Here is an 18,932-nt window from a genome sequence, read left to right as displayed (position 1 = left end):
ACACACAAAGTATTCTATCCAGGTTTTGAAACTTCCCTCAAATTTCACTCCCCTTCCAAGGACCTGAAATGAATTAGGATGGTGCAGTTGGAAGCATTTATGTAATGGGTTACAGAGGTAGTTGTCATGTTGTTGGGTCGGAATCAAGATGCTGGACAACTGCACCAAACTGAAACATTTCCAACATTATATTTTTCCCTTTATTTTTTCCAAGGTGGGGGTGGGGTGGTGGTGGTGGTCAGAGACTTAACCCCATCTTCTTCAAGGACACATACCATAAATTCCAGAGTGAACTGGCCAGCGGAAAGTATATGAGAGCAGACCATGTGTGATTCTCCCTGTGATCTGAGCCTCCAGTCAGTGCCTCCCCACAGCAGTGTGCCCAAGTTTGGGAATGCTGTGGAAGAAGAATAATGGAACTAGAACTCCTCCTTTCCTCTGCGCTGCCTGTTGGTGCTCCAATGAAGTGCATTAGTTAACAATTACATTACTTTAAATTTGGCTGATGGACCTGCAGCCTGGGAAAATGATGCTTAATGTAAAGGACTGGTGCAGTTTCATTTTTTAGAATTGCAATTAATTGCCTAACGTCATTGGAAAGGAAAGCAAGTTTCCAAATTCAGTTCTAAATTAAATGAAACTGCATTTAATGTAATCCAACCTTAATTCTGTGGTCACATACCATTCGGAGATAATTTAGAGTTAAGTAGTGTGAAATTCAAGAGAAAATTCATTTGTTTAACGCTGATGGTAGTTTGTTAACAAAATAAGGTTAAAACGTAGAGTCCAAACCATCCACGCACACAAACATTTGGGGCCCGATTTTAGCACCCGCTACCGGGTGCGTTCTCGGCGGGGGGGCCCCGAAAATCCCGAAATCCAGGTGCGGGACCGGATCGCGCCTCGATCCCGCCCACTTCCGGGTTCCCCGATGACGCGCGGGCGGGCGTGCGCGCGCAGCCCCCGCTGGTGGGAATCCCGCAGACAATTAAAGCCAGCGGGATGCCACTTGAGAGTATTTACTTTGCTTGTTCAGATCATTAACTGACCTGATTAAGGGACTGTGCGTGATTTTGGATAAACATGGGACTGTTTCACACACTGGGGGAAACACTCCCAGTTGAAATGGACGTGTTGCAGCTGTCAGCCTGTGGCAACTGCAAAGGTCCATTTGACAGGTGGGGGGGGGGGGGGAAAAAAGACCCTCAGCCATTGCAGGAGGCCACTCTGTCACTTGGGACAAAGTTTGGCCTCCACCACCCTCCTCCTGATGGTTGAAGTCACCAACCTGCACATTTACCCCGGGGTCCGGAGACATGTACCTACCTTGCGGACCCCCTCAGATGTACATCTTCCGGATGGGGGCCGCCGTAGCTGCAGTCATGACCTCCTCGGAGGGTGAACAGCATCACCAGCCTCGCCATCCACCTCTGACACGTGGAGCTCCACAACAGAGTGCTGTGACACATCCACCTGTACAGCAGGAGGGAGGGCTGCCGCAGAGAGAGATGCATCGCAGAGGGCACTACCCTCGCCACACGTTCCACAGACCGAGGCTCAGCCTCCTGGACCTCTCTGAGCAGCAGTGCACACGGAGGCTCAGAATCAGTCGACATGTAGCCGTGTACATCTGCAGCCTCTTTCATGCCGAGCTGCTCCTGGCTGGCCCGTGCACCATCTTCCTACCTGTCGCTGTCAAAGTCACCACTGCCCTCCCGAACTTCTGCTCCACAGCCTTCCAGGCTGCAACCGGGGACATCCCAGATGTCTCTCAGTCGTCTGCGCAGAAGAGCCCTGCAAATACACCTACACCCACTCTGCAGTGACACACTGGGTGGCATCAGTGGTGGGTCCTCATAGGGATACCCAGGAGCAGGCATTATTGCACAAACCGGACAAGATTCGCGAAGACATGGCAGTAGTGGTGCCAATATAATGTGTGATGTGAGTTGTTCTTTAATTCAATATAAGTAACAACCATGACAAACCCTCAAACACCCTTGTGCATCCCCTTCATGCTCACGACACGTTTGCCTTACGCTGCCTACTGCATATATGTGATGCATGCCCTGTGGCTGCAGCACAGGTGGTGGCAGGTTGAGTGAGGCTGGCCGTGAGAGAGATGCACGAGAGGGTGAGTATGGGATAGAGCCATGAGATTGTATGAGGATTGGGTTGCGTGGTAGTGGCGGGGTGAGTACTCACGAGGTGAGTAGGTGCAGGTAAGATGAGGATGAGGTTTGAGTGGGTATGAGGGGTGATGTGACAGATTAGTGTTTGCAGTGCTGAAGGAGATGTGGGGTGGGGGCAGTGTTGTGGCAGACGGAGTGTAGGGGAAAGACTACGTGTTCTCACTGTGGCTGACCTACTGAGGTCATTGGACCGCCTCCTGCACTGTGTGCAGGTGGGCGATATGTTGGTGGCGCTGGTGACCTCCTCTGCCACCTCGAGCCAGGCCTTCTTGGTGGCAGAGGCAGGCCGCTTCCTCCCGCCTGCCGGGTGGAAGATCTCTGTCCTCCCCCTCCTCCTCACCCCATCTAATGATACCTGGGGTGAGGCATCATTAAACTGGGAGCAGCCTTCCCCCTGGGCTGCTCCGTGCATTAATTTTTGCTGTTTGTTGCAGCATCTGTCAGTGGAGGACTGCCCCTTTAAATAGAGCTCCTCCAGCTGACAGATCTTACTGCGCATGCGCAGCCCGCCCGACGCGCAGATCAGCAGCGGGGAACCCGGAGGAGCAGGTAAGTGGATCCAATTAGTGTGTTGCCTGCTACGATCGCGCGGGCAACCCATTAATTTCACCGGGCGCGCTGGCCCACCTGACGAGAACCCGCACCCCTGGTAAAATCGGGCCCTTGGACTTAGCAAAGGACGCCAATGCCTTCAGGAGAGAAGACGAGAGAAGAAAACTGACTGAAAAGTAGGTGGGGTGGGGGGAGGGGGGGAATAACAGCATGAAATAAATGGTTTCATTTGCTTTTCTTATCAAATTAATGGAACTTCAGGATACAGTCAGGAAATAGACACTGGCTAAGTCAAATTAAATTTTGTTTCTACAGTTTAAGATAATTATTGATCATTATAATGGCTTATTAAAAAAGTCCAGTATCTTGCTTGCAATTAAATTTTTGTTTATTTAAAAAGAAATGATGTCAGTGCTAATTATTGCTAATAGCACAGACAGAAAGTCAGTTTTAATAAGCCATTCATGATGAATTATTTTTAAACTGCACAAATCAAAATATAATTTGACTTAAGCACTGTCTATTTCCCAATTATATTCTGGCGCTCCATTAACTTAAGAAGAAAAAGAAAATAATTTATGCAATTTATTTTTTCCTCCATCTTCTTTCAGCCAATTTTCTCCCCTCCCCTGAAGTCAGTGACTTCTTGTTGTGATACAGTACCTCCCCTGAGTGGCCAGTATTCATGTGAGCCTTGATGGTGAGGATCAGACAGGTATTTGACCATTTGGCACATTGTGGCTGATCATGTCCTCACCTGACAACCACAGATATACATATGTCCACACGGGCATTTGGACTGTGATCAGGAGGGGGCACCCTAGCAGATTTTCTCCTCTTTAACCTAGGGGTACTGAGGGCAAGTGTAATGAAAGAAAGAAAGAACTTGCATTTATATAGCACTTTTCACGACCTCAGGATGTCCCAAAGTGCTTTACAGCCAATTAAGTACTTTTGAAGTGTAGTCACTGTTGCAATGTAGGAAATGCTGCAGCCAATTTGCACAAAACAAGGTCCCACAAACAGCAATAGGATGATGACCAGATTGTGGTGACGTTGGCAGAGAGATAAATATTGGCCAGGACATCGGGGAGAACTCCCCTGCTCACCTTCGAAAAGTGCCACTGATCTTTTACATCCACCTGAGAGGGCAGACGTGGCCTCGGTTTAACGTCTCATCTAAAAGACGTAATGTAGTGCCCTAACACCCTGAATGAGATCAGTTAACACTTGCATGTGGCTTAGCTACACACTCCCAACCAAAATGTCAGGAATTTGAGTCCCAAAGTTGCCCATCATTTTAACTCATGCATCCCAAATGAGTGCAACATCCCCTCTTTGGCTCAGTGAGTCATTGCACTGTCCAACTCGCCCTGCTCTAACCACGTCTACTACATTATTAGAAAGCTGTATGGCTGCAATTGTAACGAGTTCTATTTTTCCAAATATTCCTCTCTCCTGGCTGAAAGAGGATAAAGTGGTAAGCAGCATGCAAGGAGACAAAACAGCCCAGTATTCTTTTGGGCATGGGGAGGTGGAGACATGATCTCTGACTGCCATTTAGCAACCAAAAAGTGAGAGATAGCAAGTGAAGACGAGGACAAGGCGCATCTGTTATGGCCTGTTCATGTTTGCAGTCTAGCTCACTAATAAAGAATGGAAATTTGGTGAGTTACTAGAGGGTGCTACTGCACATGTAATTCCACCCCAATGTGAGTCAACATATTAAGGAGAGAAAGTAGTATGGGGAGAAAATTAGGGGGAAAAGGAAGGGACTTTGTTCTCATTTGTGAAATATATTGGAACCAGTCATTTTGAACACGGATAATACAAAGCAAATTCAAACACTGAACTGGCGTAAAGATTGTTTTAAATCTGCATGAAAACGCAAAATTTACTATGGTAAAACAAGAGTTCCATAAAGAATGAAGTCAACAAGATGCTACTGTTAGTTACTGAAAAGATTATTTGAGTCAATTCAAGACATATAACAAGGCCTGAAAAAACTTCGACCATTTCTGTTTCTTTAATTGTCTCCTTTGTAGAGTTTATAACAATAAAGAACCATATTCTAGCTCTCTCTAATTTTTTACTTCAGAAATTATAGAAAATATATAAATAACAATCACCATTGTCCTGACAGATTCTCTTTAATACACAGTAATTCATACAATGGGTTCGTTAGCAAATTGACATTGATTTTACTGAAGGCCACAAAAAGTCACCGATTTCAGGTTGCAATTTGTATTTTGTTGTGCCTAAAAATAGCAATCTATCTAAATCTTAATCTCTACAGACCCCTTTTAGCATTATTCCCAGTGCAGTGCATGGTCCTGGGAAGTTGCAAGGTGGTTTCAGTATTGCACCTGGATAGAATGGCTGCTGGAAGTGCCATCACAACACTCACAACTGGGCATCGAACTCTGTACATCAGCTGACTGCAAGTGACTCAGATCATGAAACCTGGAGAATCAGCAAGTTACATTGCCCAGCATCACAAGTAGATTCCTCCCAACTCATCTCCCCCTCGTTCCTCCCAACTCATCTCCCCCTCACTTTCCTTCATCTTCTCCCCCTCAAACTCATCCATCTTCTCCCCCCTCGATATCATTCATCACACTTATACCACTGGTGCTGTTACAGGGTTGATTTATAAATGTCTTAACTAAAAAACTAATGAGAACTTACTGTTACCAACGTCGCACAATGTGACAAATAAACTGAGTGACATCAGCCGGTATTTGTCAGTACCTCCCATATCATAAGAACTTAAGAACATAAGAAATAGGAGCAGGAGTAGGCCATCCGGCCCCTTGAGCCTGCTCCGCCATTCAACGAGATCATGGTTGATCTTCTACCTCAACGCCATTTTCCTGCACCATCCCCATTATCCCTTGATGCCTTTAATATTTAGAAATCTATCAATCTCTGTTTTGAATGTACTCAATGGCTGAGCCTCCACAGCCCTCTGGGGTAGAGAAGTCCAAAGATTCACCACCCTGAGTGAAGAAATTTCTCCTGATCTCAGTCCTAAATGGCCTACCCTTTATTCTGAGACTGTGACCCCAGGTTCTAGATTCCCCAGCCAGGGGAAACATCCTCCTTGCATCTGTCAAGCCCTGTAAGAATTTTGTATGTTTCAATTAGATCAACTCTCATTCTTCTAAATTTTAGAGACTACAGGCCTAGTCTACTCAATCTCTCCTCATACGACAATCCTGCCATCCCAGGAATCAGTCTGGTGAACCTTCATTGCACTCCCTCTATGGCAAGTATATTCTTTCTTAGGTAAGGAGACCAAAATTGGTACACAATACTCCAGGTGTGGTCTCAGCAAGGCCCTATATAATTGCAGTAAGACATCTTTACTCCTGTACTTAAATCCTCTTGTAAGGCCAACATACAATTTGCCTTCCTAACTGCTTGCTGCACCTGCATGTTAGCTTTCAGTGACTCATGTACAAGAACACCCAGGTCCTTTTGAACATCAACATTTCCCAATATCTTAACATTTAAAATATACTCTGCATTTCTGTTTTTCCCACCAAAGTGGATAACCTCACATTTTTCCACATTATATTCCATCTACCATGTTCTTGCCTACTCACTTAGCCTGTCTATATCCCCTTGAAGCCTCTTTGCATCCTCCTCACAACTCACTTTCCTACTTTTGTGTCATCAGCAAACTTGGAAATATTACATTTGGTCCCTTCATCCAAATCATTGATAGAGATTGTGAATAGCTGGGGCCCAAGCACTGATCCCTGAGGTACCCAACTAATCACAGTCTGCCATTCTGAAAAAGACCCGTTTATTCCTACTCTGTTTTCTGTCCGTTAACCAATTCTCAATCCATGCCAGTATATTACCCCCAATTCCATGTGCTCTAACTTTGTTCACCAACCTCCTATGTGGGATCTTATCGAAAGCCTTCTGAAAATCCAAATACACCACATCCACTGGTTCCCCTTTATCTATTCTACTAGTTACATCCTCAAAGAATTCCAATGGGTTTGTCAAACATGATTTCCCTTTCATAAATCCATGTTGACTCTGCCAAATCCTATTATTATTTTCTAAATGTCCTGTTATCACATCCTTTATAATAGATTCTAGCATTTTTCCTACTACTGATGCCAAGCTAACAGGTCTGTAGTTCCCTGTTTTCTCTCTTATCACTTCCATCACATCAAAAGAGAGTCCCAACCTAAACACAAAACCATCTTTCCCATCCCGGTGTGACTCTGTACGGTCTTCAGTAAATGATTATCAGATTACCTTTATTGATTTGGAAATATTAGCCTTCTTCAAGCCTTCATGGTTAAATTCAAACGGATTGCGCTTTGTGGCAGGAAAGAATGAACATCGAGGGTTAACAAGTTGCACATGCAATGCAGCGACGGTATTCTGTTATAGTAAAGAGATGAGCACAACATTCCACACAGAAATCTTTGAACTGAAATGAAATGCAAGACTTTTTAGCATGTAGCATATAAAGATCCCCAGAAACCCTTTTGCTTAGTGAGTGACAAGAAAAGTCGAAGTGACATAACGTAGCAGTCAAGTCAGGTGTTAAATTGTAAAAGATTTAATCCACTTTGCTTCAAAATCGTAGGTTTTATTAATATTTTTAAAATTCACCACAGCGAAAGCAATCACACCTTTTTTTTTAAACTGGCCAGGTTGTGTGGCCACAAGATTTAAGATTTAAAGAAACAATTCTGAAACACAGACATGTCACTTGTGGTAAAGCAACTGCCTTAATTTGCAGACAAGTGAAGATTACAATTTACACAATTTTTTAAAAAAAGCAAAATCAGGGTACTGGTGGAATTGGTAGTGATGGAGGACCTGGATCTCTGTTCAATTACAACCTTAAAAGAAAATGGAAACTGATGGTTCTGTAGGTAAAGATATCTGGTTCAGTCTCTTGCTTGGGCTGAATTACCTGATGTCAATCAATCAATCAGATAGCGATGGGGAAGAGAGAGCCAGGAAATATCAGCCATGGTAAAACAAAACTATAAGATACTGCAAGCACTCAGCAGGTGATTCATTTTAAAAAAAATTTTTTTGTTAATATTAGCCATGATTCTGGTTCTGACTGTGATCACGCAGAGAGCGATCAACACTTGAAATGGACTTCAGGGTAGAGTGGTTGAGGTGAAAACCCTGGAATCATTTAAGAAACAATTAGATACTGCAATGGATGGAGTGTAGGGCTGCTTTTAATGGATGAATTAAGTTTAACCGAATGGCTTTTCTCATCCGTAAGTATCTTGTGATTTAGTGAAGACTACTGGAAAGAACCTGTGAGTGTGGACAGCTTGGCTTGGCTGTGACAGACACCCAAGTTAAACAGCCTGCCGATACTTGCTTTATAGGCTCACACGCGAAGGACAGTCGCTTTGACAAGGTTAAGAGGCCAGTTAGCCAGCATCTGTGGGACTGGACCCCAGCAAAATTCACTGCCTTCAGAAAACACATGGCAGGGTAAAAAAAAAACTTTGGCATATATCAACATGACCCCGGATTTTAATTCAGCTACTAAACAATGTTTAAATCTAGTGCACGGGACCTGCAGATATATCGAGGCATGTATTCAAATAAAAAAAACTGTTTATTGTATTCCTTAATAAAAGAGATTAGAGTTTCTCAGGCAAGAAAAAAAATCCAATTTCACTTTGGTTATTGTGACAGCCGGTCGATTTTTCTCTCTTTTACTCAGAAATTGTTATATTTTGCATTTTTCCTGATTTATGTTTTGTGCAAACAAGAGAAATCTATCTTCGTTTTGGAATCTTTGTGTTTAACTTTTGCAACAAAATAGGTCCCACTACTCCTCCTCAAAAGGGAAGCAGGATTATCCTCCCTCCCATCCCCCATAGTAACTAATACTGAAATGCACCGTCTGTGAGTATGTTTTCCCAGAAAAGCTAGTGTAAAGTGTGACAATCTGTACTCAAGTTTAAAAAAAAAGTAATTTTTTGGAATTGCACATCAGTTTTCTATATCAGACCATGCACCAAAACAATAAACATGCTCTGCAAATTGGGTCTAAACAAAAAAATAAGTTTCCTGTATTAATGTCAATCCACACTGTAGCACTACACACAAAAAAAGCAAACAGATTGGAGAACTCACAAAAAAGTCTCTAAAGATTGAGCTAGTATTTTCACAAAAGACTAGCCCTGCTGCTCTCCTCTCGCGCAAGTATCCACACCCAAAGTTTCCTTCGTAGACATTCTTAAGGAAGATGGAAGTGAAAGAGAAAGCAAAGAGTGATGGGATTGGACAGGTACGTGCTGTAGGGAAAGGCAGAATGGAATGTAGGAACAGCCGGTTTATTGTAAATAACAGCCAGAGATTGAGAGAAAAAGCAGCTAATGCATTTAATACAACTATATCTATATATCTATATAGATAGATATATATATATGATATTAAACAATGCACAATTTGGATTTTAATTATCCTGTCAAATGGTGTCTGCATGCACAAGAAAAGGAACATGGCTTCTCAATCACTTGTGTAGAAATTTGCATCAAATTCAACAATTCTCAAACTTGGAAATAATGTACATCTTCACATCAAGATGCTTCACTTGATAGAGGTTCCTTGCGTAAAATGTTCACAATTCCAGATTTTTCGATGTGCATTTTTTCTCCCCCTCCCCCCCCCCCTCATTGTATGGGAAGGGAATTACAACATCTCTTCCTTTGCAAAGGATCATGTTGACAAGCCCCAGTAGGGTGAGATCTCTTGTGATTGGAACTAGCAGGAAGTCCTACCTTCAGCTGATGTGACTTCATTTCATAGAGAATGGTTAGTTCAGTGGCAGAAGTGAATCGGACACCTAGGGCTCGATTTTACCGGCGGGTTTCCTGTGCGTTTCCAGCGGGGGGGCCCCGAAAATCCCGATATCCAGGCACGTGACCGGATCGCGCCACGATCCCGCCCACTTCCGGGTTCCCCGATGACGTGCGGGGGTGCGTGCGTAGCCCCCGCTGGTGGGAATCCCACAGGCAATTAAAGCCAGCGGGATGCCACTTGAGTGTATTTATTTCGCTTGTTCAGGTCATTAAATGACCTGATTAAGGGACTGTGTGTGATTTTGGAGAAACATGGGACTGTTTCACACACTGGGGGAAACAGTCCTAGTTGAACTGGACGTGTTACAGCAGTCAGCCTGTGGCAGCTGCAAAGGTCCATTTGACAGGTGGGGGGGGGGGGGGGGAGGGGAGACCCTCAGCCATTGCAGGAGGCCGCTCTGTCACTTGGGACAAAGTGTGGCCTCCACCACCCCCCTCCTGACGGTCAAAGTCACCAACCTGCACACTCACCCCGGGGTCCGGAGACATGTGCCTACCTTGCGGACCCCCTCAGATGTACATATTGCGGATGGGGGCCGCCGTTGCTGCCGTCATGACCTCCTCGGAGGGCGAACAGCATCACCAGCCTCGCCATCCACCTCTGACATGTGGAGCTCCACAACAGAGTGCTGTGACACATCCACCTGTACAGCAGGAGGGAGGGCTACCGCAGAGAGAGACGCGTCGCAGAGGGCACTACCCTCGCCACAGGGTCCACAGACCGAGGCGCAGCTCCCCGGACCTCTCCGAGCAGCAGTGCACACGGAGGCGCAGATTCACTCGACATGTAGTCGTGGACATCTGCAGCCTCTTTCATGCCGAGCTGCTCCTGGCTGGCCCCAGCACCATCTGCTTACCTGTCGCTGCCAAAGTCACCACTGCCCTCCACAACTTCTCCACCGCATCCTTCCAGGGTGCAGCCGGGTACACCGCCGATGTCTCTCAGTCGTCTGCGCAGAAGAGCCCTGCAAATACACCTGCACCTACTCTGCAGTAACACAATGGGTGGCATCAGTGGTGGGTCCTCATAGTGATACCCAGGAGCGGGAATTATTGCACAAAACAGACAGGATTCGCGGAGACATGGCAGTAGTGGTGCCAATATAATGTGTGAAGTGAGTTGTTCTGAAATTCAATATAGGTAACACCCATGACAAACCCTCAAACACCCTTGTGCATCCCCTTCATGCTCACGACACGTTTGCCTTACGCTGCCTACTGCACATATGTGATGCATGCCCTGTGGCTGCAGCACAGGTAGTGGCAGGTTGAGTGAGGCTGGCCGTGAGGGAGATGCACGAGAGGGTGAGTATGGGATAGAGCCATGAGATTAGATGAGGATTGGGTTGCATGTTAGTGGCGGGGTGAGTACTCGCGAGGTGAGTAGGTGCAGGTAAGATGAGGATGGGGTTTGAGTGGGTATGAGGGGTGATGTGACAGAGTAGTGTTGGCGGTGCCGAAGGAGATGTGGGGTGGGGGCAGTGTTGTGGCAGACGGAGTGTAGGGGAAAGACTACGTGTTCTCACTGTGGCTGACCTACTGCGGTCATTGGAGCGCCTCCTGCACTGTATGCAGGTGGGCGATATGTTGGTGGTGCAGGTGACCTCCTGTGCCACCTCGAGCCAGGCCTTCTTGGTGGCAGAGGCAGGCCGCTTCCTCCCGCCCGCCGGGTGAAAGAGCTCTGTCCTCCCCCTCCTCCTCACCCCATCTGATGATACCTGGGGTGAGGCATCATTAAACTGGGAGCAGCCTTCCCCCTGGGCTGCTCCATGCTGTAATTTGTTCTATTGGTTGCAGCATCTGTCAGTGGAGGACTGCCCCTTTAACAAGAGAGCCTCCAGCTGACAGATCGTACTGCGCATGTGCAGCCCGCCCGACGCGCAGGCCAGCAGCGCGGAGCCCGGAAGAGCAGGTAAGTGGCTCCAATTAGTGTGTTGCCTGCTACGATCGCGCGGGCAACCCACTAATTTCACCGAGCGTGTTGACCACGGTCCCGAAACCCAACCCGCCGGAAACCCGCAGGCCTGGTAAAATCGAGCCCCTAGCCTTCCAATCCAAGGGAAATTATATAAGAATGATGATAGAGCCAAGTGCCAGCGTCATGAGGGATAGCCACATTGGCTGAGGATGCAGTGCTACATACCGGCCCCCAGAGGCTTTGCATTGTCATAGACCCTTAATTTATTGTGTGTGATACAATGCATGCCTGCAAACCAACCAAAGTAATGAGATAAGTGGTCATATATTGCAAAACTGAACTGATTTTTCAGAAATTAGGGTGGATTGAAAAATCTGGAATACCATCACATCGGAAAGTGTGCCTGACCTCCGATGATCTCCAAATGCAAAGAGGAATTAGAGAATAATGGTGAAATTAATATTTGCTGGAACAGGCTCGGACTCTTTCCCAATCCTTTGTTTTGGAGCCATTGGCATTTTATAGAGAACACTTCAGCGGTAACTCCATTACCTCAAAAAGAACCTATCCAGTAAAGCACCACAAAATGCTGATTTCAGCATTGCATAAAGCCTGAATACTCACCAAAGAACAGATCTGAGATCCTCAAACGGGAGGCAACACTACTATTAAACAAGATCAGAAGCTTGAAGCACACCACCAAGAGAATGTTACGGAAACTTAAAAAATATAACCTGAATTTGAAAAGCTTTCATGAGATATTTCTAGGCCTAACCAGTACCAAGGGAATTGTGCAAAAGAAAAGCTCTAAAAGTTTCTTAGCTTGTAGTGTGCAATGGGAAAAACAGATTTTGAACTGTAGATAGAGGTAGAACACTGGGCTCCCATGCTGGGAGGCACAGTTGGGTATTTGACCTCAGCTGTTCTGAGCACTTTCCTCGGAATAATCACGGGTCGGGTGGCTGGTTAGATGAATTTTCGCTAAGAGCCTTTGATCTCAGAGGGAGAACATTGTCCTCACAATGTTGTGGTTCAAGAAATACTAGGTGTAGTACCCAGCCAGATGCCTGCAGGCAAGACCACCCTGCACTCTGGCAGAAAGTGCCAACAGTGTCAGCATCTTGAGAAAATATGATGGGATGAAATGAAAGTTTTTCTTTTAAATGAACTACAAAATCTTCAGGCAACCACTTTTTGAAAAATTACTAAAGTAAAAAAAATTACAACTGTTTTTTCAGCATTCAATGAAGAGAAATCAGCGGAATGTGTTCAGGAATAAACATAGCAATTGACATTAGTACATACATTCAGAAATACTAACTTGTAGAAAACATAAACAATAGTCCAGTCAGAAACCTGAAAGCAGGAGCCCAATTTAACACAAAGATTAAAAATAACAAGCTGAGATCCCATGTCATTCTAAAAGATGCATGCTATTGGTATTTGTGTCATTGAGCATGATCAACAAGTCTATTACTGACCAGCTGCCAAGAATGTGCAGGTAACAGATTTTAAAAGAGCTAGATAACTGAGTTAATAGCTATCAACAGACGAAAACAAGATAAGGCAGCACTCTGCATCATGGCATACAAGTAATAGTTACCTCAAGAAAACAATGATTCTTAAAAATAAATGCATTTCCACTTACTGGGAGATTCTTGGCACAGTCCAGATAGATGATGAGTAAGGCAGAGGAAAGCCCGTCATTGGCTGTTCCTTTAATAGCTTTAGTGCTGGCCATAGCCTGGACAATGGAAATAAGTGGAGTTTTACATTGTGCTGGTTTACTGCACACCATAAACACAACAATTTTTTTCCCCATATGTTGTAACACAATCAAGTTACTGCCACTACAAGGCTCTACAGTTCACTGACATTCTTACACTAAGTAACACGCTCAGCACAGATTAGATTGAGTGCACCATCAGCAAACATTCCTTTGTTTACTCTGGAGAAGAGTAGGCTCAAGGGAGATGTTATTTAAAGATTGAAGATTCTTAAGGGAATAGACACATCGCATCATGATAATAAGTTCAAGATTCCCACAAACTCAAACCAAGGCAACTAGGCTGAAGCTTGGAAGAGGGAAGCTGCATAGTTAGAGTTAGTTTATGCAGAGGGTGGTAAATGTGTGGAATTGACTGCCTTGGGAAATAAATGAAGGGAAAACTGGAGAGCTCTCTGAGGGTGCGGGCAATTGAGAATTACAAGCTTTTGGGACTGACCAGCAGCACCACAGATTTCTTTCTGCTCCTGTACTTTCCTATGTTCTTACAAATGCTGAGCATTCATTTCTACGGCTATTTCTAACCTGCTATTTCTGTGCGTGCTGAATTTCCAGTGTATTACTAAACCCCATAAAATAAAACTAAGTATGATTTTCATAGAAGCGTACAGAACAGGAGGCCGCCATTCTGCCCACCATGCCTGTGCTGGCTAATTTCCTGTCTCCTTTTTACACCTGTATCTAAGCATATAATGAACAAATCAAAATGAGAGCATAAGAAAGTGTGGAATGGGTGAAGGCCATTCACCCATTGAGTCTACTCTGTCCAATGTAGCAATGGGATCCAACACAGGCAATAATTAATCACTGTTTTCAAAATTTACTTTAAGTTTCTTCTTAAAAATGTACAGTGTAGTATAACAGTGTTAAATCTGAGAATCCCAGTGTAAGATTGGAGAAAAATATCTTCTGCACATGCAAAGGCCTGGAGTCTGTGTATAGGGGAGCAGTTAAACATCATTGGAACTCATCATCAATAAATGCAATTTTTTTTATTTTCATCAATTTGCACCCGATGTGCCCATATCAAATTCAGGAAAAAAAACACTTCTTAAAAAGTCGATATAAGCTTTGGATTTAGTATCCATCACCTAGGACTTGAATTAAAAATAATGCAACTCAGGTACCTGAGGCAGTTTGTCAGCCGTTGGCAGCAGAGAGAGCCACTCCAACTTCAAATGAAGCTTTCCTTTGCTCACCTCATCCAAATCAAACCACTGTGAATGGATAAAATGATCAAACACAGAGAACAGTGGGCGCACAAGTCACACCCAACACCAGCTACTACAGTCCTGTCAAAATGCAAGTTTCCCCAGTCCCTTACACGTGGAATTAGTTAACTAATGTTACTTTTAAAGCCCAGTTCAAAGCTCATTTGCTTTAAGCGATAAATTACAAAATAACTGTTTGTTTCTATTTGAAATATGGCCGATGCATATGACCCAACACAACTATATACCTGATCAACAAGTTGCTCCTTCTGAACTTCAACAAGGTCAATCATAAGGCTGAAATGAGAAGATATACAGGTTTTATAAAACCAGTATCCCAAAAAGTTAAATATTAAAAAAAAGTGCAATGTTTCTGTTAGGTGTGTTTATTTATTCTGGCAATTTCCTTCCTTATTACACTCACCAACATTGCTACCTACCATTCAGTTCTGTCATCATTTGGGAAGGCAGAGCTTTGCAGGTGAATGACTGTGCTCGCTAACCGACATTGGCTCCCAGTCCACCAACACCTCAATTTTAAAATTGTTATCCGAGTGATCAAATCTCTCCTTGGCCTCACCCCTCCCTATCTCTGTAACCTCCTCCAGCTCTACAACCCTCCGAGAAATCTGCGTTCCTCTTACTCTGGCCTCTTGCTTCCTTCGCTCCACCGGTGGTGGCCATGCCTTCAGCTATCTGGGCCCCAAGCTCTGGAATTCCTTCCCCAAACCTCTTCGCCCAAGATCCCATCTGCCTGTTCAGATGGCTGTAAAAGATTCCATGACACTATTCAAATAAGAAATGGGGTGTTCTCTTGGTGTCTTGAGCAGCCTTTATCCCTCAATCACACCACCAAAAAAAACATTAAATGATCATCGATCTTAGTGTTGTCTGTCTGACGTTGTGCACAAATTGGCTGCCACATTTGCCTACAAAATAACAGTGCAAAAGCAATTGTTGGCTGTAAAGGGTTTTGAGGCATCCTGAGGACCTGTAAGGCAGTATATAAATGCAAGTTCTTTCTTATATCACATTCTACATTTCACAGCTATCTACTATCTATGGCAGGAAATTGGACATGAATTTAGATTTTAGGTTGGGATCAGATCAGCCATGATCTTGTTAAATGGCGGAGCAGGCTGGAAGGGCCGATTGGCCTACTCCTGCTCCTATTTCTTATGTTCTTACTGGCAGCGGGAAAAATAAATTAACTAGGCTTCTTGCTTCCAATCGCTATCCATTGACTCCTGTTGAAATTGCGCATTAATTGGGCATCAGGTGATGGCACAATTAGGCTCATCTGTAATAACCCCCATGGAAAACAGACTACCTATTCTCAATGTCGAGCCTCACACATATATTACATATTAAACTCTATGAGTGGGTCACAACATTCCATTTCAACATGCATTTGAAAAGTCCTGTCAGGCTCTGTCAATAGGAAAACCCATAGTAAAAGTGTCCACTTTTACCTTCAGCACCCGTTCTGCCTGTAGGTGGTGCTGTGATACGGCTTTTCAATGTTAACGGTTATGTTAAGCTGCAGGCTCTGGCCACCGAGTGCAACTGTGGAGCAGCCTAAGTTTTTGCGCCTCCATTGTCTCTGGCATGTTGGTATAGGCAAGTACAGAAATTTGTAAGTAAATGCAAAAGTGTCAGTATTTTTTGGCCTCTCATAGCTCTTCTGGGTTTCCTCCCACCTCACTCCACTGTGTGCGCCTTTTCTCAAGAAGGTAGACTGATTGTACCAAATGTCTATCATCGAACTCAGTGTTCTGTAAGTTTTGCCTACTGTGGAATGAAGCAGCTTGCGAATCAATGCACGGCGAGTGGTTACGATCTAGAATGCACTGCCCAAGGGGGTGGTGGAGGCAGATTCAATCATGGCCTTCAAAAGGGAACTGGATAAGTACTTGAAAGGAAAAAAATTGCATGGCTACGGGGATAGGGCGGGGAGTGGGACTAGCTGGGTTGCTCTTAAATAGAGCCGGCCAGGACTCGATATGCCGAATGGCCTCCTTCCGTGCTGTAACCATTCTATGATTCTATGAAACCAATCATCATTTCGCCTACATGTTAATTTGGTCCACCTTCAGAGAAATTGAATGCGTACATGTGTATATGACACGGAGATCCGGTCTAGAACACAACAGACTTTCAGTGTTGCATTCTTGGGTCCTGCTATTGTGCTAGTAGATAGAAGTCTGATGGGCAAGGCAGATGAACTCAGGGCATGGATGGGTACATGGGACTGGGATGTTATAGCTATTACTGAAACATGGCTAAGGGAGGGGCAGGACTGGCAGCTCAATGTTCCAGGGTACAGATGCTATAGGAAAGATAGAGCAGGAGGTAAGAGAGGAGGGGGAGTTGCGTTCTTGATTAGGGAGAACATCACGGCAGTAGTGAGAGGGGATATATCCGAGGGTTCGCCCACTGAGTCTATATGGGTAGAACTGAAAAATAAGAAGGGAGAGATCACTTTGATAGGATTGTACTACAGACCCCCAAATAGTCAACGGGAAATTGAGGAGCAAATATGTAAGGAGATTACAGACAGCTGCAAGAAAAATAGGGTGGTAATAGTAGGGGACTTTAACTTTCCCAACATTGACTGGGACAGCCATAGCATTAGGGGCTTGGATGGAGAGAAATTTGTTGAGTGTATTCAGGAGGAATTTCTCATTCAGCATGTGGATGGCCCGACTAGAGAGGAGGCAAAACTTGACCTCCTCTTGGGAAATAAGGAAGGGCAGGTGACAAAAGTGTTAGTGAGGGATCACTTTGGGACCAGTGATCATAATTCCATTAGTTTTAAGATAGCTATGGAGAAGGATAGGTCTGGCCCAAAAGTTAAAATTCTAAATTGGGGAAAGGCCAATTTTGATGGTATTAGACAGGAACTTTCAGAAGTTGATTGGGAGAGTCTGTTGGCAGGCAAAGGGACGTCTGGTAAGTGGGAGGCTTTCAAAAGTGTGTTAACCAGGGTTCAGGGTAAGCACATTCCTTATAAAGTGAAGGGCAAGGCTGGTAGAAGTAGGGAACCTTGGATGACTCGGGAGATTGAGGCCCTAGTCAAAAAGAAGAAGGAGGCATATGACATGCATAGGCAGCTGGGATCAAGTGGATCCCTTGAAGAGTATAGAGATTGCCGGAGTAGAGTTAAGAGAGAAATCAGGAGGGCTTCTACAAATACATAAAGGGCAAAAGGGTAACTAGGGAGAGAGTAGGGCCTCTTAAGGATCAACAAGGTCATCTATGTGCAGAACCACAAGAGATGGGTGAGATCCTGAATGAATATTTCACATCGGTATTTACGGTTGAGAAAGGCATGGATGTTAGGCAACTTGGGGAAATAAATCGTGATGTCTTGAGGAGTGTACATATTACAGAGAGGGAGGTGCTGGAAGTCTTAACGCGCATCAAGGTAGATAAATCTCCGGGACCTGATTAAATGTATCCCAGGACGTTATGGGAGCTTAGGGAGGAAATTGCGGGTCCCCTAGCAGAGATATTTGAATCATCCACCACTACAGGTGAGGTGCCTGAAGATTGGAGGGTAGCAAATGTTGTGCCTTTGTTTAAGAAGGGCGGCAGGGAAAAGCCTGGGAACTACAGACCGGTGAGCCTGACATCTGTAGTGGGTAAGTTGTTAGAGGGTATTCTGAGGGACAGGATCTACAGGCATTTGGAGAGGCAGGGACTAATTAGGAACAGTCAGCATGGTTTTGTGAGAGGAAAATCATGTCTCACGAATTTGATTGAGTTTTTTGAAGGGGTAACCAAGAAGATAGATGAGGGCTGTGCAGTAGACGTGGTCTACATGGACTTCAGCAAAGCATTTGACAAGGTACCGCATGGTAGGTTGTTACATAAGGTTAAACCTCATGGGATCCAAGGTGAGGTAGCCAATTGGATACAAAATTGGCTTGACGACAGAAGACAGAGGGTGGTTGTAGAGGGTTGTTTTTCAAACTGGATGCCTGTGTCCAGCGGTGTGCCTCAGGGATCGGTGCTGGGTCCGCTGTTATTTGTTATTTATATTAATGATTTGGATGAGAATTTAGGAGGCATGGTTAGTAAGTTTGCAGATGACACCAAGATTGGTGGCATTGTGGACAGTGAAGAAGGTTATCTAGGATTGCAACGGGGTCTTGATAAATTGGGCCAGTGGGCCGATGAATGGCAGATGGAGTTTAATTTAGATAAATGTGAGGTGATGCATTTTGGTAGATCGAATCGGGCCAGGACCTACTCCATTAATGGTAGGGCGTTGGGGAGAGTTATAGAACAAAGAGATCTAGGAGTACAGGTTCATAGCTCCTTGAAAGTGGAGTCACAGGTGGATAGGGTGGTGAAGAAGAAGGCATTCGGCATGCTTGGTTTCATTGGTCAGAACAT

The 18,932-nt window shown here is 44.7% G+C and overlaps 1 protein-coding gene across 3 annotated transcripts in view; it reads right to left on the bottom strand.

Moving 5' to 3' along the window:
• Positions 1 to 18,932, bottom strand: part of LOC137344837 (extended synaptotagmin-2-like) — a 191,333-nt gene that overhangs the window by 18,052 nt on the left and 154,349 nt on the right. Inside the window, exons 11-14 of one of the 3 annotated variants that reach the window (XM_068008032.1) lie at positions 14,780 to 14,828; positions 14,448 to 14,537; positions 13,183 to 13,278; positions 8,889 to 8,990 (exon numbers count right to left, since the gene is read on the bottom strand). In XM_068008032.1, coding sequence (XP_067864133.1) covers positions 8,889 to 8,990; positions 13,183 to 13,278; positions 14,448 to 14,537; positions 14,780 to 14,828 — 337 coding nt within the window. Of the gene's footprint in view, positions 1 to 7,022; positions 7,086 to 8,888; positions 8,991 to 13,182; positions 13,279 to 14,447; positions 14,538 to 14,779; positions 14,829 to 18,932 lie in introns of all 3 variants that reach the window. The other 2 variants (XM_068008038.1, XM_068008047.1) reach the window with 2 other exon arrangements.

This window comes from Heptranchias perlo, chromosome 2 (assembly GCF_035084215.1).
Source record: "Heptranchias perlo isolate sHepPer1 chromosome 2, sHepPer1.hap1, whole genome shotgun sequence".
NCBI classification, from domain to species: Eukaryota; Metazoa; Chordata; class Chondrichthyes; order Hexanchiformes; family Hexanchidae; genus Heptranchias; species Heptranchias perlo.
The sequence above is the reverse complement of the archived record's forward strand: the minus strand, read 5'-3'. Positions and strand labels throughout refer to the sequence as shown.